The 27,377-nt window shown below is 41.6% G+C and overlaps 1 protein-coding gene across 5 annotated transcripts in view; it reads right to left on the minus strand.

Moving 5' to 3' along the window:
* The window catches only part of CTNNA3 (catenin alpha 3), a 1,028,503-nt gene that overhangs the window by 164,146 nt on the left and 836,980 nt on the right, over positions 1-27,377 (minus strand). For all 5 annotated transcript variants that reach the window (XM_089780114.1, XM_089780115.1, XM_089780112.1 and 2 more), the window contains one exon: positions 18,600-18,751. In XM_089780114.1, the coding sequence (XP_089636240.1) occupies positions 18,600-18,751 (152 nt within the window). The remainder of the gene's footprint in view (positions 1-18,599; positions 18,752-27,377) is intronic.

Below are 27,377 nucleotides of genomic sequence, written 5' to 3' on the forward strand. Positions count from 1 at the left end.
AGGGAGGCTTTATGGCCTGTGGAGTGAAGCTGCTGACAGCCAAGGGCAGGGAGCCCCACCAGCAAGAGGAAGGGAGCCCCTTGGACCAGGAGAAGGTTGGAAGCCAGGAGTGGAGCCCTACCAACTGCTGGGGGCAGCACATTGGCCAGGCTGGTGGCTAGGAGAGGAGCCCCAGAAGAGCTGGAGGTTTGACTTCTGCTGGTCTGGCAAATTCCCTCCTTCGGAACTGCTCAGGTCCCAAGGGTGCTGGACCAGGGAGGTCCAAACTGTAGTTAGAAAGTTTGTAGGTTGTAGGATTCTCATCTTTGGAGTTTTTAAGAACAGGTTACACAAACACCTCTCAGGGTTGATCTATGCCTAATCAATCCTACCCTGGCACAGACGAACTCACTGGATTATTTCAGGAGGACTATTCCAAACCTACATTTTATGATTCTATGGCAGTTACAATGCCCTAGAGCAGTGGTGCCCAACCTTTTCCAGATGGAGATCCATTCTGACAATTCAGGAAGACTTGGTGACCCAGGGTAATTCAAAAAATGTGTGAATGGCTCCTTAAAAGCCACCTGGGGAGACACCTGGTGACCCTTTTGAAATGTAATGGCAACCCATATTTGGGTCCCAACCCATAGGTTGAGAAACCCTGCCCTAGAGGAAGACACAATTTGATAAAGGCTTGTGTAGACACACACCAGTGCATCGCTCATAATTTGCTACCAAAGTGGTATTCAATGCTTTAGTCTGGTGCATAAGAGATAGTAGAACATGGGATCTCTCTTTATCCTTCATCATAATAGAACATACCCAGACAACTAGCAGTGAGACATAGAGGAAGAGGAGAAGCCATTAATCTATACATGAATTCATGGTGACGTATAAGGGAAAAGGTATTGAAGACAGAAGTAAACAAAGTCACTTGGGCTGCATCTCAGCCTTGAAGGAAGTTACAAGAAATATGGGGTGCACAGAGAGCATATGTGGAGCAATGCTTGTGTAACCATCACTAGGCAGATTTGAACGTGGGCCTTCTGGAGCTTAACGTAGTAGCCTCTACAGCATGAGCTATAAAGCCATGCTACTTAGCTCATGGCTGGTGTAGAGCTCACTCGTTCTTATCTCTTGTTGTAAGTGGTCTAAGCGCCACTATGTCGGACAGTGATCCACACCCACTAGGTGTGTGGATTACACTTGCACTGCTGTTAGGGTATGTCTACACTTCATTCCTCTCTCTCGAGAGAGAGAGGAATGCAAATTCAGACACCCAAAATTGCAAATGAACTGGGGATTTAAATATCCCATGCTTCATTTGCATAATTGCTTTATGGCGCTATTTCAAAATACCTTATTTCAAAAAAAGAAATGCTTTCTAGATGCGGTTATTTCGAAAGAAAACCCTTCTTTTGAAATTACCCTTAAACCTCATTTTATAAGGAGTAAGGGTAATTTCAAAAGAAGGGGTTTCTTTCGAAATAACCATGTCTAGACAGCATTTCTTTTTTCAAAATAAGGTATTTTGAAATAGCATCTGGACACAATTATGCAAATGAAGCGCGGAAAATTCAAAGCCGCGCTTCATTTGCAATTTCGTTCATCTGCATTTGCATTCCTCTCTTGAAAGAGGAATGAAATGTAGACATACCTTTACTCTCCCAAATGGTGGGATCTCACCAGGACTCCTAGAGGCAGTTATCTAAATTCTTTCTCTCAATGAGGCCCCTTGATACTGCTCCAGCACAACAGACAGACAGCAAAGAGGGTTTAAATGGCCCTCCCAAAATACAGGAGTGGCTAAGTGTGTTCCAACCAATTCTTTCCTTCACCAAATGCAAGAACAGAGCAACACAAAATCTAAGCCATTATGCATACTGATGGCACAATACCTTCAAACTCTGCACTATTCTGCAAGGGACAGTGTTGTAATATTACAATATAGAACATCCTTCAGAATTTAAATAGAGATGAAAAGGAAGAAGTTACTCACCTTGTGCAGAAACGATGGTTCTTCAAGATGCGTGTACCCGTGGGTGCTCCACTGTAGGTGTCGGGCTTGTCCAAGTGCCACAGATTGGAGATTTTTCAGCCATAGTCTGCTGGACTGCGCATGCACTATGAGCGTCTCATGCCATTCATGCCATTTCTGAGTGTGCAGTCCAGCTCTCACCAGTTCCTCCTAAACCTAGAGAGTCTGAAAGATATAAGAAGGCTGGTCGTGGAGCACCCATGGGGACACACATCGCAAAGAAACATCGTTACTGCACAAGGGGTATGTCTACACTACCACCCTAGTTCGAACTAGGGTGGTTAATGTAGTCATACGAACTTGCAAATGAAGCCCGGGATTTGAATTTCCCGGGCTTCATTTGCATGTTGCCAGGCGCCGCCATTTTTAATGGAACGAGGTGTACAGATAGTTCGGAATAGGAAGCCTAGTCCGAACTATCTAGTTCGTGCCACGTGTAGCTGTGGGCACGGAGTCCGCACTAGCGGACATTTAAAAATGGCGGCGCCCGGCAACATGCAAATGAAGCCCGGAAAATTCAAATCCCGGGCTTCATTTGCAAGTTCGTATGACTACATTAACCACCCTAGTTCGAACTAGGGTGGTAGTGTAGACATACCCAAGATGAGTAACTTCTTCTTCTTTGAGCTGTGTTCCCATGGGTGCTCCACTGTAGGTGATTTCACAGCAGTAGCCTAAGTAAAGGAGGCGGGATTCGGAGTTAGCACCTTCCTACCATAGAAAGGTCAGCTGAGAGAACTGCGGCGTCAGTCATGAAAATATTAGGAACCGTATAGTGTTTTGCAAATGTAAAACCAGACAACCAAGTAGCTGCACGGCAAATGTCACTCAGAGGGACTCCCTTCAGGAAGGCAGTTAAAGTTTCCATTGCCCTCATTGAATGGACTCTTCGAGTGTGTGGAAGTGGCTTATTCTGTAGTGAGTAACACCATATGATACATGAAACAATGAGTCTGGATATGCGCTGTGCCGACAGAGGATGGACTTTGGAATGTTCGGTGGTGGATACTAGAAGGCACAGAGATTTTTGAAAGGACTGCGTCCTGTCAACGTAGAACGCCAATGCTCGATGGACATCCAAGGTATGGAGCCATGAGTGTTGCTCCGAGGAATGTGGCTTGGGCTAGAATGTGGGGAGGACTATTGGTTCATTTCTATGAAACTCTGAATTAATCTTCGGTAGAAAAGCTTGTTGGGTGAGGAGTATGACTCCCTGGGGGGTAAGTACTGTGTAAGGTGGTGTCAACGAAAGGGTGGACAATTCCCCAACCCTTTGTGATGAAGTTACTGCCAGCAGAAAAACAACTTTCTTGGTTAATGTAGATAAGTCACAAGTTGCCAGAGGTTCAAAAGGAGGCCTCATTAAGGCATCCAAAATTAGTACTAAGTTCTAAGGTCTGGAGGCTGCCTGTGGCATGGGAAGAGATTAGCCAGTCCTTTCATAAATCTCTTTGTCATTGGGTGGGAAAACACAGAATAGCCATCCACAGACTGTCAGAAGGCAGGGATTGCTGCAAGGTGAACCTTAAGAGAGAATAATGCGAGACTAGAGTGTTTGAGATAAAGAACATTGTCCAAAATGTGGTGAATAGGAGCTGAGTAGGGATCAAGGCCTGAGTTAGAACACCATGAATGGAACCACCTCCATTTATATAGGTAGGTGTTATGCATATTGGATCTTCTGCTATGTAACAGGACGTGTTTGACAACTTGCAAACAACTCATCTCTGTTTATTGGAACCAACTAGGTACCATGCTGTCAAAGCGAGGTGATTGAGCTGAGGATGTATCAAGCGCCCGTGGTTCTGCATCAGCAGATTGTGACGTCTGGGAAGATGGTACGGAGGATGGGCTGACATGCAAAACAGGTAAGGGAACCACATCTAATGTAGCCAAAAGGGAGCCACCAGTATTACTCTGACCCCATCCATGATAATCTTCTCTAGAACTTTGGGAATGAGAGGAATAGGAAGAAAAGCGTAGAGAAGATGCTGGCTCCAGTTGAATAGAAGAGCATCTCCCCTGGATCTTGGTATGATTCCTGCTCTCGAGCAATATTGATGGCATTTGCGTTGTGATGTGTGGCGAAGAGGTCCATGGATGGATACCCGCAGTGGTGGAAAAAAGCCTGGATCACATCTGGGTGTAGTTCCCATTCGTGATTTGTTGAAAAATGCCTGCTGAGGGCATCGGCTGTAACATTCTGCTTGCCAGGGAGGTACAAAACAATAATCAAAACTTCGTGCTGGTTGCACCAATTCCATAATGCATTGCTTCAATGCAAAGGGAGCAGGACCAAGCTCCTCCCTGTCTGTTTATGTAATATACTGTTGTCATAACAGGCTTTGTCTTCCTCGACCATGAGATGCTATTCCAGGAAGGACTGCTAGGCAGATATGACATTCACCTTTCAAGGAGGAGGAAGACCATATTTGGACACAGACTGGCTACCCTAGTGGGGAGGGCTTTAAACTAGGTTTGACAGGGACAGGTGAGCAAAGCCCATGGGTAAGTGGAGAACATGGAGACCTGGGAGATGGGTTGGAAATGGGAGGGAGCGTGGGCTATAATAGCAGAGAAAAAGGAGGGTCAGGGCAAAACTGGGAGGTAAGGTGAAATCAGTATCTTAAATTTCTATATACAAATGCGAGAAGTATGGGTAATAAGCAGGAAGAACGAAGTGCTAATAAATAAGTACAATTATGACATTGGTGGCATCACAGAAATTCGATGGGATAATTCACATGATTGGAATATTTGTATGGAAGAGTACAGCTTCCTCAGGAAGGATAGACAGGGAAAAAAGGGAGGAGGTGTTGCCTTAGGGTATGTCTACACTACCACCCTAGTTCGAACTAGGGTGGTTAATGTAGGCAACCGAAGTTGCAAATGAAGTCTGGGATTTGAATTTCCCGGGCTTCATTTGCATCTTGCCGGGCGCCGCCATTTTTAAATGTCCGCTAGTTCGGACTCCGTGCCCGCGGCTACACGCGGCACGGACTAGGTAGTTCGGATTAGGCTTCCTATTCCGAACTACCGATACACCTCGTTCCTACCCAAGTGGAAGAAGTGGATGACACTTTTTTTAAACAACTAACAATATCATCCAAAGCTCAAGATTTGGTGCTGATGGGGGACTTCAACTATCTAGATATATGTTGGAAAAATAACACAGCGGAGCACAGACTATCAAATAAGTTCTTGGACTGCATTGGAGACAACTTTTTACTTCAGAAGGTAGAAAAAGTTCTCCTCCCTAGGTTAGCCAGTCTGTGGAGACAATTTTTTATTTCAGAAGGTTGAAAAAGCTACCGTAGGGAAGCTGTTCTAGATTTGATCCTAACAAATAGGGAGGAACTGGTTGAGAATTTGAAAGTCGAAGGCAGCTTTGGTGAACTTAATCATGAAATCATAGAGTTCACAATTCTAAGGAAGGGTAGAAGGGAGAACAGCAAAATAGAGACAATGGATTTCAGGAAGGCGGATTTTGATAAGCTCAGAGAGATGATAGGTAAGGTCCCATGGGAATCAAGACTGAGGGGAAAAACAACTGAGGAGAGTTGGCAGTTTTTCAAAGGGACATTGTTAAAGGTCCAAAAGCAAGCTATTCCGTTGCGTAGGAAAGATAGAAAATATGGCCTTGGCTTAATCACGAGATCTTGCACAATCTAAAAATGAAAAAGGAGTCGTATAAAAAATGGAAAGTAGGACAAATTACAAAGGATGAATATAGGCAAACAACAAAGGAATGCAGGAACAAAATTAGAAAGGCAAAGGCACAAAATGAGCTCAAACTAGCTAAGGGAATAAAGTGAAACAAGAAGACTTTTTATAAATATATTGGAAGGAAGAGGAAGACCAAGGATAGGGTAGGCCCACTGGTCAGTGAGGATGAAACAGTAACAGGAAACTTGGAAATGGCAGAGATGCTTAATTACTTCTGTGTTTCGGTCTTCACCGAGAAGTCTGAAGGAATGCCAAACATAGTGAATGCTAGTGAGAAGGGGGTAGGTTTAGAAGATAAAATAAAAACAGAACAAGTTTAAAATCACCTAGAAAAGTTAGATGCCTGCAAGTCACCAGGGGCTGATGAAATCATCCTAGTATACTCAAGGAGCTGATAGAGGAGGTATCTGAGCCTTTGGCTATCATCTTTGGAAAATCATGGCAGACAGGAGAGATTCCAGAAGACTGGAAAAGGGCAAATATAGGGCCCATTTATAAAAAGGGAAATAAGAACAACCCAGGAAACTACAGACCAGTTAGTTTAACTTCTGTGCCAGGGAAGATAATGGAGCAAGTAATTAAGGTAATCATCTGTAAACTCTTGGAAGATGGCAAAGTGATAGGGAACAGCCAGCATGGATTTGTAAAGAACAAGTCATGTCAAACCAATCTGATAGCTTTCTTTGATACGGTAACAAGTCTTGTGGATAAGGGAGAAGTTGTGGATGCACTATACCTAGACTTTAGTAAGGCATTTGATACAGCCTCGCATGATATTCTTATCAATAAACAAGGCAAATACAACTTAGATGGGGCTATTATAAGGTGGGTGCATAACTGGCAGGATAACCGTACTCAGAGAATAGTTATTAATGGTTCACAATCCTGCTGCAAAGGTATAACAAGTAGGATTCCACAGGGGTCTGTTTTGGGACTGACTCTGTTCAATATCTTCATCAACGATTTAGATATTGGCATAGAAAGTACACTTATTAAGTTTGCTGATTATACCAAGCTAGGAGGGGTTGCGACTGTTCTGGAGGATAGGGTCATAATTCAAAATGATCTGGACAAATTGGAGAAATGGTCCGAGGTAAACAGGATGAAGTTTAATAAAGACAAATGCAAAGTGCTCCACTTAGGAAGGAATAATCAATTTCACACATACAGAATGGGAAGTGACTGTCTAGGAAGGAGTACAGCAGAAAGGGATCTAGGGGTTATAGTGGACCACAAGCTGAAAAAATTGGGTGTGTTTAGTTTAGAAAAGAGAAGATTGAGGGGGGGACATGATAGCCATTTTCAGGTATCTAAAAGGGTGTCATAAGGAGGAGGGAGAAAACTTGTTTATCTTGGCCTCTGAGTATAGAAGAAGAAGTAATGGGCTTAAATTGCAGCAAGGGAGGTTTAGGTTGGACATTAGGAAAAAGTTCCTAACTGTCAGGGTAGTCAAAAACTGGAATAAATTGCTCAGGGAGGTTGTGGAATACCCATCTCTGGAGATATTTAAGAGCAGGTTAGATAAATGTCTATCAGGGATGGTCTAGAGAGTATTTGATCCTGCCATGAGGGCAGGGGACAGGACTCGATGACCTCTTGAGGTCCCTTCCAGTCCTAGTATTCTATATATAGAATTATAGAATACTAGGATTGGAAGGGATTCTATGATTCTGTATTGTTGGTGAGGATACAAATAACACGACCACTAATCAGAGGGAGAAAATGTTTGCAAGCATTGAAGACCGCTCTCAACTTGAGGAAGTTGATATGTTGCAAGGACTCGTGAAAGGACCAGGGGCCTTGGATCTGTCGGTCTTGTAGATGGTTGCCCCATTCTAGCAGTAATGCGTCGGTGGTAATCTGAACAGTTGGATGAGGTCAGTGAAAAGGTATTCCATCCAATAAATTGTTTGGGATGGTCCAGCATGTTATCGATTTTTTTACATGACAAGGCACTCTCACCCTTATGTGAACGTCATGTCTTTTTGGCATATATATCGAGGCAATCCAATGCTGAAGACATCTGAGGTGCAATATTGCATGTGCCACGACGTATGTCATAGACGCCATGTGTCCCATGAGTTGGAGGCAGGTAAGTATAGAAGTTCTGGGACTGGTGGAGAGAACTTGCACAAGGTCTTGAATATTTTGGAATCTGTTTGTAGGTAAGTATGCACACACCGTGGTGGAATCGAGGCGTGCACCTATGAATTCTATGGATTGCTGTGGTATCATGGATGACTTTGGAATGTTGTTTATAAGTCCAAGTGCTTCGAATACTGCTCTCATTGTGTTGGGAGCATGAAGTGCTTCGTCGAAGGAAGGAGTTCTGATCAGAGAGTTGTCAAGGTAAGGGAATATGATGATTCCCGAACATCGTAAGTACGCTGTCACTACTGTCAGTGTCTTCAAGAAAACCCTGGGAGCTGATGAAAGGACGAAGGGCATAACCTTGTACTAGAAGTGCTCTGAGACAACTAGAAAATGTAGAAAGTGCTTGTGAGCTGGATGAATAGTCACATGAAAGTAGGCATCCTGTAGGTCGAGAGATGTAAACCAATCTCTGCTGTCTAGTGCTGGGATGATAGTTGCTAAAGTCACCATCTTGAAGCGTTGGTTGCGAAGGTACCGATTTAGTCACCAAAGGTCTAAAATTGGCCTCCAACCCTGATTTTTTTCTGGGTCAGGAAATAGTGGGAATAAAATCCCTTGCCTTCGAATTCCTCTGGTACCTTCTCCACCGCTCTGATAGTTAAAAGACGAGTAACCTCCTGTTTGAAAAGAGACTCATGAGATTGGTCCCTGAAGAGGGACGGGGAGGGAAGAATAGGAGGAGGAAGTAAAATGAGGGGAACGGTGTAGCCGAATGTAATTAGCTGCAGGACCCATCGGTCGGTGGTGATAGAGGCCCATCATTGGTAGAAAGGCCTTAGACGATGGTAAAAAAGTGCAGTTGTGACATGATGGTGAGCGGTCAGCAGAATGGTTTGTAGTTCCTCGACCAAGGCGTCAAACCTGCTGTCTGGTATTTTGTACATTGAGCACCCTCATTTGCGGACATCATTTCTTCTGTCACTGCCTGGGTTGTTGCTGTTCGTGTTGTCTGTAATGAGGAATTTCATGTGAGAAGGGTCTTTGCTTTTGGTAGGGTCTGAAACATTTGTGACGATATGGCGGTGTATACATGCCTAACGTCCTGAGTGTTGTTCTGAAGTCCTTGCCAGAATGAAGGACTTGATCTGTCTTTTCCGCAAATAGACTCTGCCTGTCAAAGGGTAGGTCTTCTACCTTTGATTGCAGGTCTTTCAGAACTGCTGCCTGGTGTAGCCATGACGTTCTACGCATGACCACCGATGTAGCAGTGGTTCGTGCTACCGTATCCGCAGTATCAAGTGCTATATGTAGGACTGTTTGAGAGGCCATGTATCCTTCTTGTACCACTGCCCTGAGAACCTGACACTTAATGTCTGGTAAATGTTCTAGCAGTGGTATTAACGTTGAATAATTATCAAACTTATGGTTGGTCAGGAGAGCTGTATAGTTTGCCATTCTTAAAGTTAAAATGGCCAATGAGTAAACTTTCCTCCCAAAAAGGTCCAAATGTTTACCGTCTTTATCATTGTTGTTATTCTTATATTGCGGAGTTTTGCCTCTCTGTTGTGCTACATCCACAACAAGAGAATTTGGGTGTGGATGCATGAAGAGGAATTCCATACCCTTAGCAGGGACGATATATTTCTTGTCCGCTTTCTTATTTGTCACAGGAGTTGAAGCCGACATTTTCCAGATGTCATCTGCTATTTGTAGGATTGCAGCGTCGAGTGGTAGTGCAACTTTCGACTTCTGAGACGGTTGTATGTTTCTGAGTAAACGATGTTGTTTATGCTGGACCTCCAAAAGCTGCACCTTTTGACTCTCGGTGAATCTTTTAAACAACTCCTGGAATTGTTGCATGTCGTCAGTCGGCGATGCATCACCAAGGAAGACTGTGTCATCGGGTGACAACAATGACAGGTCTGTAGGAGAGGGTCTTTGTGGCTCCTCATGATCCAACAACTGCCCCTCTTCTGGTTCTGAATGATATGGAACAGGGGGTTCGATCCCAGCGGGAGTAGGTGGTCTGGTACTGGATGGGGCAGGAGAGTCAGTCCTATTATCTGCAGTTCGAGGCTGGTGACAGGAAGGTGATCTTGTATCGTGTTATGGAGAATATGAGCGATGTCTGTCATAGGAACTATGCCTGTAAGGATGTTCATAGTGACATGTGAGAGGTGGCGAATATCTGGAGGAGTATCTGCTCCTGTGAAAATTGTGGTCTCTGGAGCAGATGGAGATTGTGGGAGATCTGGGCGATTTCCATTTGCCCCTTGAATGTATGGAAGACACTGGCAAACCTCCGTGTCGATGGTAGTAATGCGAGGAAGTGCGAGGTGGTGAATAATAACTTCATCTTGCAGCCTGGTGTCTTGGTAAATGTCCACAGTGAAACAACCAATCTGGTGAAGGTGAAGGCTGTTCTGGAGAAAACCCAATATTCTCTGGGCTTGGTGACAGGGTTGGTAGTTTGCAAGACTTTTGACGTGCTTTAGTTGGTGCTGGAGACTGTTCATGTGGAGACGATGCTGGCATTGACATGGGTGTCAGTGCCGGCTGTGTGGTAGTATGTGGAGTCGGTGCCAATGCTAGGCGGTGCTGGCTGTAGTGTCGTTGCTGACACTTGGTGGTGCAGCGGTGCCGGTTGTATTGCCGGTGCCGGCATGGTCGGCACCACTGTGACCAGTGTTGGTGCCACAGGAGCCATTGTCAACAGTGCTGGAATTGGCTCCGGGTCAGGGCTCAGTGCCTGTCTAGTTGTGGCAGAAGTTACCGGTGCCGAATCTCTTGATGGTGCTGGGTTGGGTGTCAATGTACTCCAGCCCTGTTTGTGCTTGTCGGGTTGGTGAGTAGAAGTCATACCCAAAGTGCCTGGTTTGTCCCCCATGCTAACATGCATCGGTGGTAGAGAAAATGAGCTGTGATCTTTGAACAGTGGGGACATTTTTGAGGAATATGTCCCTCACCCAGGCACCTTATACAAGTGTGAATGCCCGTGTGAGGTGGGCATCGGTTTGCAGCATGTGCCGCACTTTTTGAAACCGGGTGAACCTGGCATGGTTCAGTCAGCAAACATCTCTTGTCCTCTAAATAGGAGAGAAGACGCTAAGTTTTCCTTGTCCTATATATATAAACATCGTAGTATGTACTATATATATATATATATATATATATATATATATATATATATATATATATATATATATATATAAACAAAGCTATAGAACTGTAAACAACCCAACTAAACGACTATGACTATATAACTAACAACTATAACTAACAACTATCAACAATTTCTCTCTCGATTCCTGACAGGATTGTTGACAAGAGAGAGCTCACTCCATCTGCAGCCGAGAACAGTCAGGAGGAACTGGTGGGAGCCAGACTACGCACTCAGAAACAGTGCGAATGGCACAAGACGCTCATAGCACATGCGTGGTCCGGCAGACTACAGCTGAAAAAGATCTCCAATCTGCGGAGCCGGGACAAGCCCAACACGTACGGTGGAGCACCCATGGGGACAGAGCTTGAAAAAGAACTATACTTTTATACAAATGTTCCAAACACACATAGGGTAGATTGTCGACCTCCAGTGAATTCTTTAGAGATTTCCATTTATACCTGCTGAGGATTTAGCCCATCTAATTCAATATAGAACATAGAAAAATAGAACATTGCCAATACTATAAAGTGTAATAATTATACTTGACATAGCAGTCTATAAAAATAAATCTACATTCTATAGATGTTTTTTCACAGAGGATAGAATTCAGTCTTAGAGACAAAGCCAAGCAAAGCAGCAACCAAGGAAATAGAAAAAGAGACGAGAAATGCAAAAGCTTATCATAATCACTAGCTGGAAAAGACAAATGGAAGTATTACATGGGGTCCAGAAAAATGACCTTTAGTTCTTGCCTTGCTAACCCAGTACTATAATAATTACAGGATGGAAGTTCTCTATAATAGCTTTCCAAGTGAACAGAGGTTATTTCTAGACTTTGGCTGTAAATTTAAAGGGCTCAGAATAATAGAAAAGTAGAAAGGGACAGACCAGCTCAGCAGCTGGAAGAAGTTTCTAGAATAAATGTGGCTGCTAGAGAGGAAAGCATTCAACAATCCATCATACAAAAGCATCAATGGGACAGTTTTAAGTGAGCAATACGCGACACAGGAATGTATTAAATCAGTCCAAAATGACATAAATAACAAGCCAAAACTGACTCGCAATCCTTAGCTTTATAACAGACGTAAACATTGTAAATGTTCTTACCCAATTACTGGACTGTATGCTTATATAATGTAAAGGCTGGGCAGCATTCCACTGTAGAACCTCAGCAGATCCTCAAGTGGCATAGTTTCACTGAGGTCAATGGATTTACCAATTTATACCAGCTAAAGACTGGGCACTCGGGCTCAGTCTAGGCATAGTAGAGCGTCATCCACTCCAAGTAATGTCTCATGACAACTTCATGTTATTAAAGAAGTAGAAAGCATTAAATAACATGCTTAGCATAGAGACAACCAATGACAGAGAATCTTTAGATTTGCTTTATAAATGTCATTCACCAAGACAGAAATGTAGAGTGATAACATGTGTGTGAGAGACAGACCCATTGAAGAGAGAGACTACTCATTAGAGATTGTCATTAGAAGCATGTGTGTGGCCCATTGTTCTTATCTCCGTGCCCCACACCAATGTTATATTTGACTGCCCAGGCAAGTAGCCCTCAATTCAATCTCCAATGCATTTCAGAAGGAAACTTCCAAGCATAGGGCAGCATGACTCCTTTCTTAGATGATTACAGCCCTGAAACCAAAGAGATACTAGCGACTCCCTGGAACAGATATCTGGCTCTTGAGAAGGGTGCAGGGCAATGCCTCTTAATCTGGCTCTGGAGTTGATAGCTAAACAAAAGTTGCACTTCTGTGTTACTCTCTGAGTGGGCTAGCCTGCCAGCATGTGAGGCAACGTTCCTATTACAAAACCTTTTTCAACATTATATTTTTAAGAGAATTACTCATTCATTGGACACACTTATGGGCATCAAGACAAATGCATCCTTGCTGTTATCCCAGTAAGGGTGTGTCTACACTGCATGGCTTAACTCAAAACAAGTTAGGCAAATTGACCTACGTCAACAGTGTATCTTATTTCAAAATAGCTTATTTCGAAATTGGGAGCATCCACACAGCACTTATTTCGAAATAGAGCACTCCTCCTCCAACTTCCCTTACTCCTCATACAATGAGGGTTACAGGAGTCAGAGTAAGAAGTCCTTCAGCTTGACAGTATTTTGACGCTATTTCAAAATAAGTGCCTGCTGTGTAGAAGCAGACTAAGGGTATGTCTACACTAGCCCCCTAGTTCGAACTAGGGAGGCTAATGTAGGCATTCGAAGTTGCAAATGAAGCCCGGGATTTAAATATCCTGGGCTTTATTTGTATGTTCCTGTCCGGGCACCATTTTTAAATTCCAGTAGTCCGAAGTAACTGCCTGCGGCTACACGCGGCAGTGAAACGGTAATTCAAACTAAGACCTTAGTTTGAATAACTGTTACACCTCATTCCAGGATGAATAACAATTAATTCGAACTAAGGGCTTAGTTCAAATTACCGTTTCACTGCTGCATGTAGCCGTGGGCAGTTACTTTGGACTACTGGAATTTAAAAATGGTGACCAGACGGGAACATGCAAATAAAGCCCAGGATATTTAAATCCTGGGCTTCATTTGCAACTTCGAATGCCTACATTAGCCTCCCTAGTTCGAACTAGGGGGCTAGTATAGACATACCCTAAGTTATTTCGGAATAGCACTAGTTATTTCAAAATATAGTGTTGCAGTGTAGACTTACCCTAAGTCAACAATATTCTCAACCAATCACAAGAGCACATTGAGGTTAGTGAGCCATGAGCATCCTGGTTTAAAGGTACTAGTAAATACCTGCATTTATATTGTTTAGCCAGTAGCATCTGTGCTACTTCTCTCTGATTTTCAGATACTTTTGATTTTGAATTTCACATTTTTTCTCCATTCTGCAATATAGTCCCTGGCAGCATTCTCTTATCCAGACGATGCCTATGACACTTCTGTAAATGTTCAAAATATTACTGCCTTTGAGTTTCACATCAAACAAAATGGAGTACAGATAATTATAACAGGACAGTATCTGCTCACCTTACTCTCAAACAGTTCCATGAACCAAAACCTGTCTCTCCATTTACACATTGAGCCCATATGGTCCAATGTCCCACTTCACATTCAAGTGAAAGCTTAATTCCATGTTATCTGTAATCAATAATTGTAGATACACTTAAATGCCCTTAGAATAATGTATTTCAGCACTTAACACGAGCAAAACTAATACTCAAAAAGGGCAACATGGAAAAGTATTTATTTCTAGGAGCTGAACAGATGCAGAGGAACTGTGTAACCCTACCAAACTCCTTTAATGATGCCTGATCAATCTAAGATAAACTTTGTTACTCAAAATTCCCTTCTTGCCAGTACTTAGACTTTAGAGAATGTTGATCAAATACACTCTTACTAACTAAATGGTCAGAGATCTATTAACAAAGACTAAGCTGGTGAGGAGTGAAAACATTTTACTGACTGTATTACATTAATTTAATTCCTATATTAGGTTCATTCCATGGGGGACTGAAGAGCCTAAGAAGTGACAAAAATATTGTGTTAAAGGCCACATGACATATAAATGGAATATGTAACAATGAGCCAGCTTGTCCTGACACCACAACACCCAAGGGCACACTCTAGATTAGAACTGACACGCCTCCTTTAGCTCCTATGCCTCCTTTATAGACAACAAGAACCATCTATGGCTCATGTGAGCACTTTTGACCAGTTATCTCAAACTATTATCTCTTCCTCCTAAGAGTTCAGCCTCTAGTCACTGGCCCAAATTAGACATGCTGTGGAACTGAATTGTCCCAAAGGAGTTCCCAAGCATGAAAATGGAGACCACTCAGTGACCCACCCCTAAAATCAATGCACCATACTCCCCTGTTGCCTAGAGTTGGTTCTGTAGGCCAGTGGGAAATACAGAGTAACCTTATATTATTGCAGCCTTTCTACGTAGCCAGTCTTCACTCTACCCTATTGAGACACCATGAAACGCCCTCCCCCAAACCTTTAACAGTCAAATTAGTCTAATTTGAAACCACAAACACTAAAATACTGTAGTCACAGGTGCCTTAATTGTATTTTTTAAACCTACACATTTGGGTTTCTTGCTTTTAATGATTTTTACACTTACATTACTGACACCCTCAACCTTACCTCCCTATTAACATAGTCGTGTGTCTTGGAATTACTACTAGTCATTAGTAATTATTATGATAGTTTATAGACATTAACAACAAGAAGTCCTGTGGCATCTTATAGACTAACAGATATATTGGAGCATAAGCTTTCGTGGGCAAAGACCCACTTCTCGTTGTTTATGCAGATTCAGACTAACATGGCTACCCCTCTGATATTTTATAGACATTATAAATCATAGCTAGCCCCTTATTATCAGATGCCAGAACTTTCAACATACAGCCACTCTTCTGGCTATTCACTGTGTCCCAAAAGCTCTGAAATTATTAGAAGTCTGATTCCATACCCCACCAAAATAAGTTCTGTTTTAACTGTTAGGCTGCTTTCTTTTCTAGACTGATCAAGTATAGTATGAGTGACAGGTTAACTTTTTGTGGCCTAACCACCCCTCCCCCTTCCAAATTCATGTTGGCTGAAAAATTTCATGAATCTATGCCACTTCTGGTTAATTGTTTCATTAAAAAAATGGGAAAAGTGTTTAAATAGTACATTGTTATATTTTCAAAACTGAACATTTCAAATTTTTGACCTAGATTTACATGGGGACTTAGCTCCTATTCATCAAAATGAGGAGTTGCTACTGCCAAACACCCCATACCCCCAATATATAACAGCTTAGTGATGTGAACACTCAGCTGAGATCAGAAACCCAGGTTCAAATTCTTTGGACAGTGCTTTGTTGAACAGCTATTCAACAATAAGCTGTTTTCCACACTATACCTGTATGGCTGGAGTGAGTGTTTTTACGCATCTAAAGTGAAGCTTAAATTTTGAAAGACTGAGTTAATAATGGGATCTGGCAGGGTTTTACTGTTAAGAAGATCTACTTTTTAAAATATTCTCTCTAATTACATGCTCGAAATGGTTCCTGTGGAGCTGATCTGCAGAGCTTCCGCTTTGATGTTGAAAAGAACTCTGAATTGGTGTCCTTCTTCATGTATATTTTCCAATTATATTTTGATCAACAATTCTTCCCTCATTTTAGTATTGAAGTCCCATGTAATCAGCAGCACATTGGTCTTTGGCACAATATCAATGAGCTCCTACAGTTGGCTATAGAACTCTAAATTTCCGCATGTTGGCTGCTATGGTTACTGCATATGCTTGAATAAGTCAGATTTACTACAGCGACTAATAGGTAGACTGAAATAAGCCTGGCATTGACTGGACTGTCTCATTAGAAATGCAAATGCATCTTTACTCAAAATAATGCCATGCTTTACTTTTGGTTCAGCAGCATACATCACTAAATGTCCCTTCGGGAGGATGAAGTGGCAGCTGTCATTCTGCTGAACCCTTAAAAGGCTTCTAATATTGGTCTTTGCATGGTGGAGTTCATGAAGTAGAAAAGCCCAGGTGCCCTGTTTAATGACAATCTTTTCTTGATCTCCTGAGCTTTTCTCAGGACTTTGTTTTGCTTGCTTATTTCTTGACTATTCAAACAGTTGAGTCCACTTCCAGTGACGTATATTTTTAAAGTGCATGTGCACATACACTCTTTGTTATAAATGGAATTTCATTATAAATGATTTTTATGTTGTAATAATTGGGCCTACAAATTTACCATAATTGCAAGCTCAAATGTAAAAAGGGAGTGTAAATTCACAAGATGACAGAACAACAAAAATTATTCCTGCAAAAGATGCGAGAGAGAGAGATAGACCAAATGAATCCAAACAAAGACACACTGATAAAACTTCAGGGATTGTGGAGAGACCAGGTTTGGTAAGCAAAAGAGTGTGGAACCAGAAATCCACAAACTGCATTTTGGAAACTAGGACAATTAGTAAATAAAGTAATGAGAGGGCAGACTATTCTGCTCCCAATGCTCCCTTTGATTATTCTTAAAAAGAAGAGAAGCTAAGGAAGAATGAGCAGAAGTAGCAACTATGTGACAGTAATGGGTGTAGTGAGCTTTACCATCCTGATTACTACCCCAACGGTCTCCTAGGATACCAGACATCCAACTCTTGAGAAAAATACTAACTAATCTGGACCCAGACACAAATGATACCACCACTGCTACTTCTTCCAGATCCAGCAAAACCCAAATACTACCTGAAATGTAAGAATTCACCTACCTTCTATCCCCAGTGTCTCTTCTTCCTTCCTCTACCTCATTTTTTCTTTCCTAGTGTAACTCATACACCTACTGAGTGTGATGCATTGTGCCATCTAATGGCACTTAGACCACTTGCAGAGAGAAAAAATGAGTTTCCTGTATAGCCTTAGCTGAGCGCTTCTAGATCAAGCATTAAACTCCTGAGGTTCCCTGGTTTGGTTCCACCTGTCAACATTACAAATGGGGGCTCATCTGAGATTTCAGTTGGGATATCTCTGTAGCTTGGGATGTGCTTTTTCAGCCAGGGGATGTATGTAACCCACACACCTACTGGGTGTGGTTCACTTTCTCATCTAGTGGCACTTAGACCCCACTTACAGAGAGAAAGAATTAGTTTCCTCTACAGCCTTACCTGACAGCCAGATTACTTTTAGCTCTAGCAGGAGAGATGCATACATTGAGGTCAGAGGTTTGGTTTTGCCTGTTGGATTTACATTAGCTCTCTCCTTTTGCCTCTTCTTTAATAAAAGTCAGGCTTAGCCAGCCCATACTGCATATTTTACCACACTATTGTGAGCCTGTGACTGGATAGGCAACTGCAAGCAATGCTCTAACTAGCCCAATGCTATTACAGGTTGCACCTGCCAAAACCAGCAATTTCTGTTCTGGCAACATCCATAGTCTGGAATGACCATGGATGATCCTGGATCAGAGAGCTTGGGAGCCTAGTGGCAGGAGGACAATCTGAAAGCAGGGCCAGGCAGAAGCAGCAGGATGGGGGACAGGGACTGGCAGCAACCCTGAGCAGCCTGCAGTAGTAGGGATGTAGCCCACAGCAGCCTGCGGTGTCAGAGACAGAAGAATTTAAATAAGGTTAGTCCCCACAGCCTGCCTCTTCTGCCATAATCCCTCCCCATTTCACCTCTCTTTGCCCACAGAGTCCTGAGTCCCAGCACCTATTTGGCAGCTGGAGGAGTCCTGGTCCAGGCCCAAGAGGTCCCAGGCCACCCTGACCACCAGCCAGAAGAAGCAGCCAACCAACCAATCCCCAGCCTGAGCTGAGCTTCCACCAAGTTCAGGGGGAGAAAGAGCCAGGGTGGGGACTTAGGCTAGGGCCAGAGACTTTGCTTCTACTGGCTTATGATACTCATCACTCATGACTCTAAATTATACTTGGGTCTATTCAAATAACCCAGAATCCAAGTACCAGAAGAATCCAAAACTGTGCAAATCTGGATCTGTATTTTGTGGCAACAGTACCTTATTATTTAGCTCTATTCTTGTGAAGGTCCAATGGTGTCCCAACTGCTGAATAATGTTATTAATGTAGAGTCAAGATATGAAAGAAGAAACTTACTCGAATCATCATGACTGAACATCTGGTGTCACGAATTGTATCATAGATCTTCTTTGAGATGTCCTCAAACTGATTATCATCAAACTGATGCATTGTGTTCCCGCTTAAGTCCTCCAGTGCAAGAGTCACTTGAGCATCAAACTCCGGAATTACTGTAAAATTAAATTAAAATAAATAATAATAAATTAAGTAAAGAGGGAGCCTTTCATAGATTTTTCAAAAACTACTTTTAAAAAAAAAATCATCCAACAAACTGAAAGTTAAAATATGAAAACAATAAAATGGCTCTCAAGGGAAGCAATTTTTGTCATTTTTGGCCTTGGTGTTTGGGTGGGGACTGCGAGGAGAAGAGAAATAGATAGGGAGGGGAGAAAGAAGGTGATACTATGGAAACATAGGAAAGGAGAAGACAGAGGGTAATACCGCAATATCCATTTTTGCACAAAGCACTCATGATTTCTATTACTTCAACACTGTACACAGCTTACAGGAAATACTGGTCGTATATCTTAACATGAATTGTGCAGCAATATTAATACAGGGCCAGTGTTCCCTGTAAGCTGTGAACTTGTGTGGCCATTCAGGAGAGATTCAAATACTGCCTGAATAATTAGCAGAGCACCCACAGCTATGTTTTTTGTTTCTATTGGCAGTCCATATAAAAATATTTTGCACATGGATAGTAAAAATCCACACATTGATGGAAAAGATTAAAGGGAATGCTGTATATAACTAGAGCTCACTGAAGAGTGAAAGTTCCATCATCCTGGAAATTTGGCTATCTCTGTCTGTTTTCATCCCAAATTAGGGAGAAGTTAAAAATGTATTGGAAACAAATAATTTCCATTTTGTCAGGTTTGCTGAATCAAATAGAAACATTTTATTCTGGCTCAGTTTGACATTAATTTGTGTCCCCCTGAGCTGCCATGGTGCTTTACTGGAGTTGGAGTTCACTTGCTTCATACCCCCATTCTCTTCTATAGACAGGATTTCCCTGCCAGACTGTGTCTCCTATTGTGCACTCTGGTCACATGCTTGCATGATGTATTGTATCTGTTCAACCAGATGAGAGACTGTGAAGCATCATGAAGATGTTGTGCAGTAGAAAATCAAACTGCAAGTTCCATCAGGCAATGTGGCAGCTCAGGCAAACACTGATTAATATAAAAACTGTTCTAAAATGAAAAACATTTTAAATTAAGGGGGGCAAACTGGAAATATTTCTGTTCTAGTTACCCAGACTGAAATAATTCATTTTGATTTCCCCAATGAAAAAACTCGAAACATGTTGACACAACTGAATTTTTTCCAGAGAAAATTGAATTTTTTCAGAAACTTCTATTTTACATCAAACACACATTTCTGATGGATAATTCCTAAGCAACTCTAGATATAATCTAGGGAATAGGAGGTCTTAGAACTTTATGATCCTTCTTCATTCTGGCATGTGCGAGAAAAACACTTGTTTGGGTGGGTGGGTGGTTGGTTGGTTGGTTTTACTTTTTGTGAAAAATCAATGTCCAGCTGAAGTCCATCTGTGTTACTGAGTGTGTACAAATACCACTTGAGAAAAACATTACTTGTGTTTTAATTGATAAATAATATGTGGTATGTAAATCCTGAAGCATATAGCCGTTATATACCTTATTGATTGCTACTGTATATTACTCTGCCTCAGAAAGAACATCATGATCTCTCTCCAAACCCCGCATTTTTCATGGGGTTTTCAAAACATGTTAATAGCTATAAGACAGAACTTCAAATGTGCGCTTTAATTATAGCAGCCTTGCTGCTTTGTAGGTCAATTGTGCTCCCAGTGAAGATGATAGCTATTTCTGTGGGAATGCTTTTAAAACATTATTGTTATTTCATGCTGTACTTGAGTATTGATTCAAGGATAGTAAGGAAAGATGATACTTGACCCACTTGAACAGTGGAAACTCAGCTATTCACAGAAAAGACAGTCTTAATATTAATCAAATACATGAAAAATACCCTGTCAAATCAACTTTTCACCAGACTTTTATACAGACTTTTCATTCCAAGTAAAATCTTCACTTTCCCACTCTCCATCTTTCCCTGAAACTGACAGCAAGCTACAAAGGTGATTTTCATCAGTGATCAGATTTAATAGTTAGTAGCTGAAGTGCTCAGCTTTTATTTAACACAACCTCAAACTTATATTTTTAAATAGAGAATCTAAATGATTTGTCATAATTTAAGAAGAGAAATTGATAGTTTCAGTTAGACAAAATTAGAGAAAGCTGCTTTGGGCTAGGTAAATAAAATAATTGTAAGTAGAATCATTTTGAACTAAATAATCACTTGGTACATTAATTACTTGTAGTCCAATACTCAGCTCTGTCACTCAGAATAGAACAATCCAAGAGTAATGTAAAGGCTTCAGGGAGCTCCAGGCCTGTACTAGTGCAGTGGGAATTTCTAGAATGTTTTCAAGGACATGCCTGTGGCAGTATTCCCCTTAACCACTATATCTGTATCTCCTTCACTGCAGCACCATAAGTTATTTAATTCACCTTAACTCTGGTGCATGGCCAATGACAGAACTGCCTACAGTCCAGTTTCAGAAAGGACAGGCTGTCACGGACTACCTGTTTCTACCCTCCCTGCTTATTTGTCCTATCCCATTTCTAAACAATCTGTCCTCTCAATATCCCTGGTCAGTTTACCAACTTTTTGGGAGTGGGTAGAGAATATGATCCTGACTAGCTGACTGCCAAACTGATCTTCTGGAAAAACAGAGTTCCTCACAATCATGGAATGTGTACGGAAATTATATTCATTATAGTGATAGGTTGACTCCTGTCCTTAAAGAGATCATTTAACCAGGAAGGGAATTTTAAAACCAATGTACACTTTGTGCATATCATTTCTCACATAAGAAGGACTTGTATTCCCCCATCAACAGTGGAAGGGACAAAAATTGACTGTAACATTCCATTCCCTCAAGTTATCCTGGGAACCAATTCATAAAAACTCTCTTCCACCCTTTCTCAGAATTATCAACTTCCTTTCTCAACCCACAAGAGTACAAAGGAATCTGGTGCTTTAACTGGATATGTCTGTAGGCCAGAGAATGTTTAATAATAACTTGCCTGATCTGACTTTCTCCCTACCTGCACTGAAGGCCAGTTATAAAAGTGCCTCATTTGTCTCCAGGGGGTGACACACATTAATATCCCTGTTCTGTAATGGAATGATAATATTAATGTTTCTCAAAGCTAATTATATCTGACCTAAGTCATTTTAGGCTTGCACGCTTTCCCATTAAAAAAATTACAACAAAATTTGAGGGGAACACATTTATTGTAAGGTTCATCAATTGTCTCATTTTTCATTTCCACATTTCTACAGCAATAACTGGGATCAAGGTATCCGATTATTTGATACAGGTTATTATAAAACTGTCAAATAATACTATATTGTACATGCATCATTTTAGAACCATTCTCTAACTACATTATTACCTCGGATGAATGATTAGAATCCTTTGGCCCTAACCCTATGCGTTTCCAAATAACTAACTCAAGTGATCAGGTTGAGACCTCTTAAACAGGAACATCCTAAGGATCCACATCTGGGAATGGAAAATACTGTCCTGCAGTGGTGTCTATTTGAAGAGTGAGTCTTCTGTGCTACTCATTCACCCACTGCTACCAATGACTTGCCCAGTATAACCAGAGAGGGAACTGAGTGGGGTCTCATGTTACTTCATATTGCCTTGACTTCTCTTCAGATTTCCTTTGACATACCCATTGGATTATTCAACAGCAGAAAGGTGCTTGCATCAAAACCATAACTTTGAAGACAACTGTAGATTATGAAACTTGCCGGAGGACAACTGCCAGCATGCATCCCACCTTCATTGATCCTAAGACAGAAAGCCGGGATCCCAGAATTTTCCGCATATAGGATAAATTCTCAATGGAATAAAGCGTTTTCTTAAATTTGGGTAAGCGTACTCAGGTTAAATTAAGTGTGACAATGTGACAACTTGTCTTACATCAGACAACAAGGAAGGGATGTGAGAGTGTCACTGTTTACACAGTTAACCAAAGAGCCTGAGCTCATAGTTAACATGCATGGTATTAGAGGCACAAGTGCGGGATGGGAGGACGTAAAAGCTGGTGCACAAGGGCAGCCATCTTCCTGCATGCACTGGCTCCCACCTGCCCCCTCCCACGCAAATAACCGTGTAACTGCTGACATGTTCCGCAGATACATGATTACATAATTAAACACATTTCAACATCCCTACTACAAGATGAATATGTAGAGCAGCCATGGCCAACCTGCCGCTCGTGAGCCACATGAGGCTCTTGCTCCCCAAAAGTGTAGCTCGCGAAGCTGCTCCTGCGCCCCTTCCAATGGCTCCTAACCCCCGCTGTTCTGTTCTGGGGGGCTTCTATTTTATTTATTTTTTGCTTGATAAGTCTGTTCTGGGGGGCTTTTTTTGACAATTCTGGTACAGCTCTTCACATTTTTTCCACCACTGTTTTGGCTCTCTTTGTTAAATGGGTTGGCTACCCGATGCAGAGAATAATTCTGGAGCAGATTAGATAAAATAGACTGCCCCATATATTGACTTTTGGACCATAAGTGGGAAAAATAATGAACATGATAAAAGGTACTTGGAGAATAAGGTTTCTGTATCAGTAATGAAATGCAAACTAATTTAAGAGATTACCATACCATACATGTTCCCCAGAGTCCTTACTTTTAAGGAGTAAGAGAGATAGAAGCAATATTATAGTAATTCAAGAAACCCTCTCTCTTCTAGAGATACAAAAATATCTTAAACCAAAGTCCAACTAATAAATCCTAGAATTATTTAAAATGGACACCTCAAAATCAAGTGGAGCAGGAGTTTCAATTCTTTAAAAGGATATAGACTCTCAGTTGATTTAAATATAGGTAGCTTTACTAAAGAAGCTGTTATTTTTTTATTCCCTGAAACACTAGTCTGGCTAAAAATGAGCTGATACTGAAATAAGTAAAATCATTGCACTTGATATAAATGTAAGAGGGTGGGTTGACAAAATTAATCTATGCTAGGCAAAGAATTACACACTTTGATATCAAACTAAATTATAATCAAAAGCATGTGACAAAAATACTGTATGAGTTAAAAGATAGTGAAAATAGATTTCTATATTTTTAGTGGCTGTTACAGCTGGTCCAGGAATTTGTCGACTCCCCATCCCCACAGTAGTAAGCAGCTTCCCAATTAAAAGAAAAATTAAGTTTTAAAATATCCATTTTCAATTAAAACGCCTATGTTTTATCAACAAAATGGAAAAATCCTTCTATTTTAGAAAATGCCAAAAAATGTTTAGAAAAATTCACTGATGTTTTCTTTTGTGAGAGAGTGTCCAGGGGTAAGGAAAGAAAAAATGTCCTTCCTACTATCACTGGTAATTATGTTATTACACCTATAGACTGAAATCCAATACCTCTGATATACAAATATTAAATTCAATTTTGAGTATAGCATAGGCACATGAAAAGCACATGACTTGCACAAACACAGAGTGAAAAACGTCCCTTATTTGGCAAGGCAATATCTTTTATTGGACCAAATTCTGTTGGTTGAAGAGCGAAGCTTTCAAGCCTCACAAAGCTCATCTTCTGCTCTCAGAAAAAGTAACCGAAGTGTCATAGCTGTAATGGAAGGTAAAATTGTTGTAATGAACCATAAACTAGTATTTCGGTTGAGAAGTCCAGTAGAGCTATGGACTAACAGAAGATGGTCCAGTAAACAATATGACCTTACTCCCTTGGCTAGCGCATATTCTGAGACCGATATGGCTACCACACTGCTGTAAAGAAAATGAGTATTAGAGGCATAAATATTGAAAAGAAAAAAATCAGAACCCAAAAATTCAGACCAAACTTAAAGCCTTTTAAGCTCTGATATCACAAAGTTAAAAGGAATGGTAATGAGTAGAAGAAGATGATAATATGTCAATAAATAAATGTAAATAAAAGGGCTGTAACACATTGGCCATTCAAGACTGAGGGATGAAGCAGCCATCTGGCCCACCAACTCTCTTTAAATTAAAATGTTCAAAGTCTTTTAGTGTATTTCTTCTGCCAGTGCTACATTGATTGTAAGATAATTTAGAAAGAATCATTTTATGCTTTAATAAATAATTATGGCTTTCATTAGAGCAGGGGTGGGCAATCATTTTTTATGGGGGAGCCACTCCAAGAATTCGGTAAGTGGTTGAGGGCTGCACTCTTCCATGATATTAATGGAGGCAGTGCAGTGTCTGGGATAGAATTTGGGTGCAGAAGGGAGCTTGGAATAAGGGACAATGGTGCAGGAAGGAGTGTGGAGTTTGGGTGAGGAAGGCAGTTGTGACCTGGGGTTCCTTACTAGGATGCAGGGATTTGAGTTGTGACCTAGGACAGGAAGGGGTTGTGACCTGGGGTGCAGGGGTCTGGGTTGGAATCTATGGCAGGAGGGGGTTGTGATCTGGGGCAGGGAACTGAGCTACCTGTTGTGGGAGGGAATATGGGTGCAGGAAAGGGGCAGAGGGTTTGGGTTATATGGAGTAGGATGGCAGAAGCAGGGGGCAGAGGGTTGGGAGGGGGAGGTTGGCGTGCCAGAGGCATGCTCTGGCTGGGAGACTTACCTAGGTGACTCCCAGACTGCAGCCCAGCACGTTTCTGAGGCAGCCTGCCAATGGGATTGTGCTGGGGGTGGGAGCAGCACATGAGGCACCATTTCCCCCTTCCCCCTGCTCCCAGTTGTGAAAGAGAAACAGCCCAGCAGCCGATTTTCTGAGAGGTGTGTGGGTGGGGTGGGGCAAGCAGGGAGCCTGTTTGGGGCTCCTTGCTGCGTATGCAGGCCGTATCCAGTGGCTTGGCAGGCTGGATCCAGCCCACAGGCTGTATTTTGCCCAGGCCTGTACTAGAGGGTATCATAGTCAAACATTGTCAAAGCTAACTGGAAAAGATTCTAATAATATACAAACCAATTCAACTGGAAACACTAGCAGCTCCACCTACATTTTGAAGAGGACAGTATATAAACAGAATATACATGAACCAATATTCTTTAAGGCAGGGACTCTGGAACATGGGCTGATGTAGGGGGCAGGCCATGTTTGGGCACCCCTGGCCTTTCACTTTTAGGGAGCTTTCACAGCTCTATAAACCACAACCCTAGATTTCTAATTAATGCTGAGTTCCTTATCATAGAATATTGGGGTTGGAGGAGACCTCAGTAGGTCATCTAGTCCAATGCCCTGCTCAAAGCAGAACCTTATCTTGTATTTTTATCATCTGAAGCTCAGTTTTACTTTTAAAGTGGAAAAAAAATCTCTTCTGCATAATTAGTCTTGCTAGCTATAATGTTTCTACAACATGAATGAAGCCCATGAGAAATCAATGCATACCTTATCCTAACTACTTGTTTCCTAATGGAAAATTCAGGCTGATCCAATTGTTGTGGCTATGAAAACACTTTCACACAGTCAGTATAATAATTTAATCCAGTCTAATCTTTAACAGCCATCTCCATTCTGCAAAAGGTTCTGATACTAATATACAAGAGTTTCATACAACATTTTATAGAAATCAGTGATCAAGGATTCAATTTTCTAAACCCAACTGTAACATTCAATGATGACCCTTGATCATTAAGTCATTTTACTTAATAGGAATCTTTTTTCCCTAAAGATGAAAACTCAAGGCATTTTGAGACAAAGAATAGATTTAAAACCTCAAATGTTTCCACGAGGAGTAACGGTAGTTCGGAATAGGAAGCCTAATCCGAACTACCTAGTTCGTGCCGCGTGTAGCCGTGGGCACGGAGTCCGAACTAGCGGACATTTAAAAATGGCGGCGCCCGGGAAGATGCAAATGAAGCCCGGGAAATTCAAATCCCGGGCTTCATTTGTAACTTCGGTTGCCTACATTAACCAGCCTAGTTTGAACTAGGGTGGTAGTGTAGACATACCCAGAGTGTTCAGGAACACAATTATCTATAATATTTGACAGTATAATTTCTTAGGGTTTTTCTAAATACTAATCCACCTTGTCAACTCTTACTTTTGAGACAGATGATAAATCCGAATTTACCTTTCATTTGTCCACTTTTAACTATTAATACTTCTGTATTGGTTACCTTTATTTTTAAGTAAATTTGTCTGTTTAATTTGAAAATGCAAGATGCTTCTGAATTGCTTTAGAAGGATTCCTCTTTATTTGTTTTTGGTGGTTTTTTTTTTTAAGTCTGTATAGAACTGTATAATGTCTGGCATCTATTGTACCTCAAATATTTGTGCACCGTCATGGTCCTTTTTAAACTCACAGATATGAGACACTCTTCCATTAATTAAAAATGAGATGCTTGCAACCAACTAGCAATAATATAGTTTCCTATATATCTATATCAGCATCATTTGGAATGCAATATTTGATTGTGTTATCAATAATGAGTCGATCACTTCCCCACATCAGTCAAGAGTTATCCATGGCAAGGTGGGGGTTCTCGCTACAGGACCCTGAAAGAGAGGGGCTGGTGGCTAGCCTCCCCCAAGCAACCTTTAGTGTTGCCTGGCATGTGCTGCCTGGAGCATTGGTGGTGATTTAAAGGGCCCGGGGTAGTTTCCTCAAGTGTCAGAGTCATGGCAGGCCAGACAGAAATGTCAGACAGGCTGGATCCAGCCTGTGGGCCATATTTTGCCAGCCCCTTGAGCACATGTTAATTCCATGGACAAGTGAAGGATAGAAATGTAAGGAAAAGGC

Source organism: Pelodiscus sinensis, chromosome 8 (assembly GCF_052426305.1).
Source record: "Pelodiscus sinensis isolate ZL-2025 chromosome 8, ASM5242630v1, whole genome shotgun sequence".
NCBI classification, from domain to species: Eukaryota; Metazoa; Chordata; order Testudines; family Trionychidae; genus Pelodiscus; species Pelodiscus sinensis.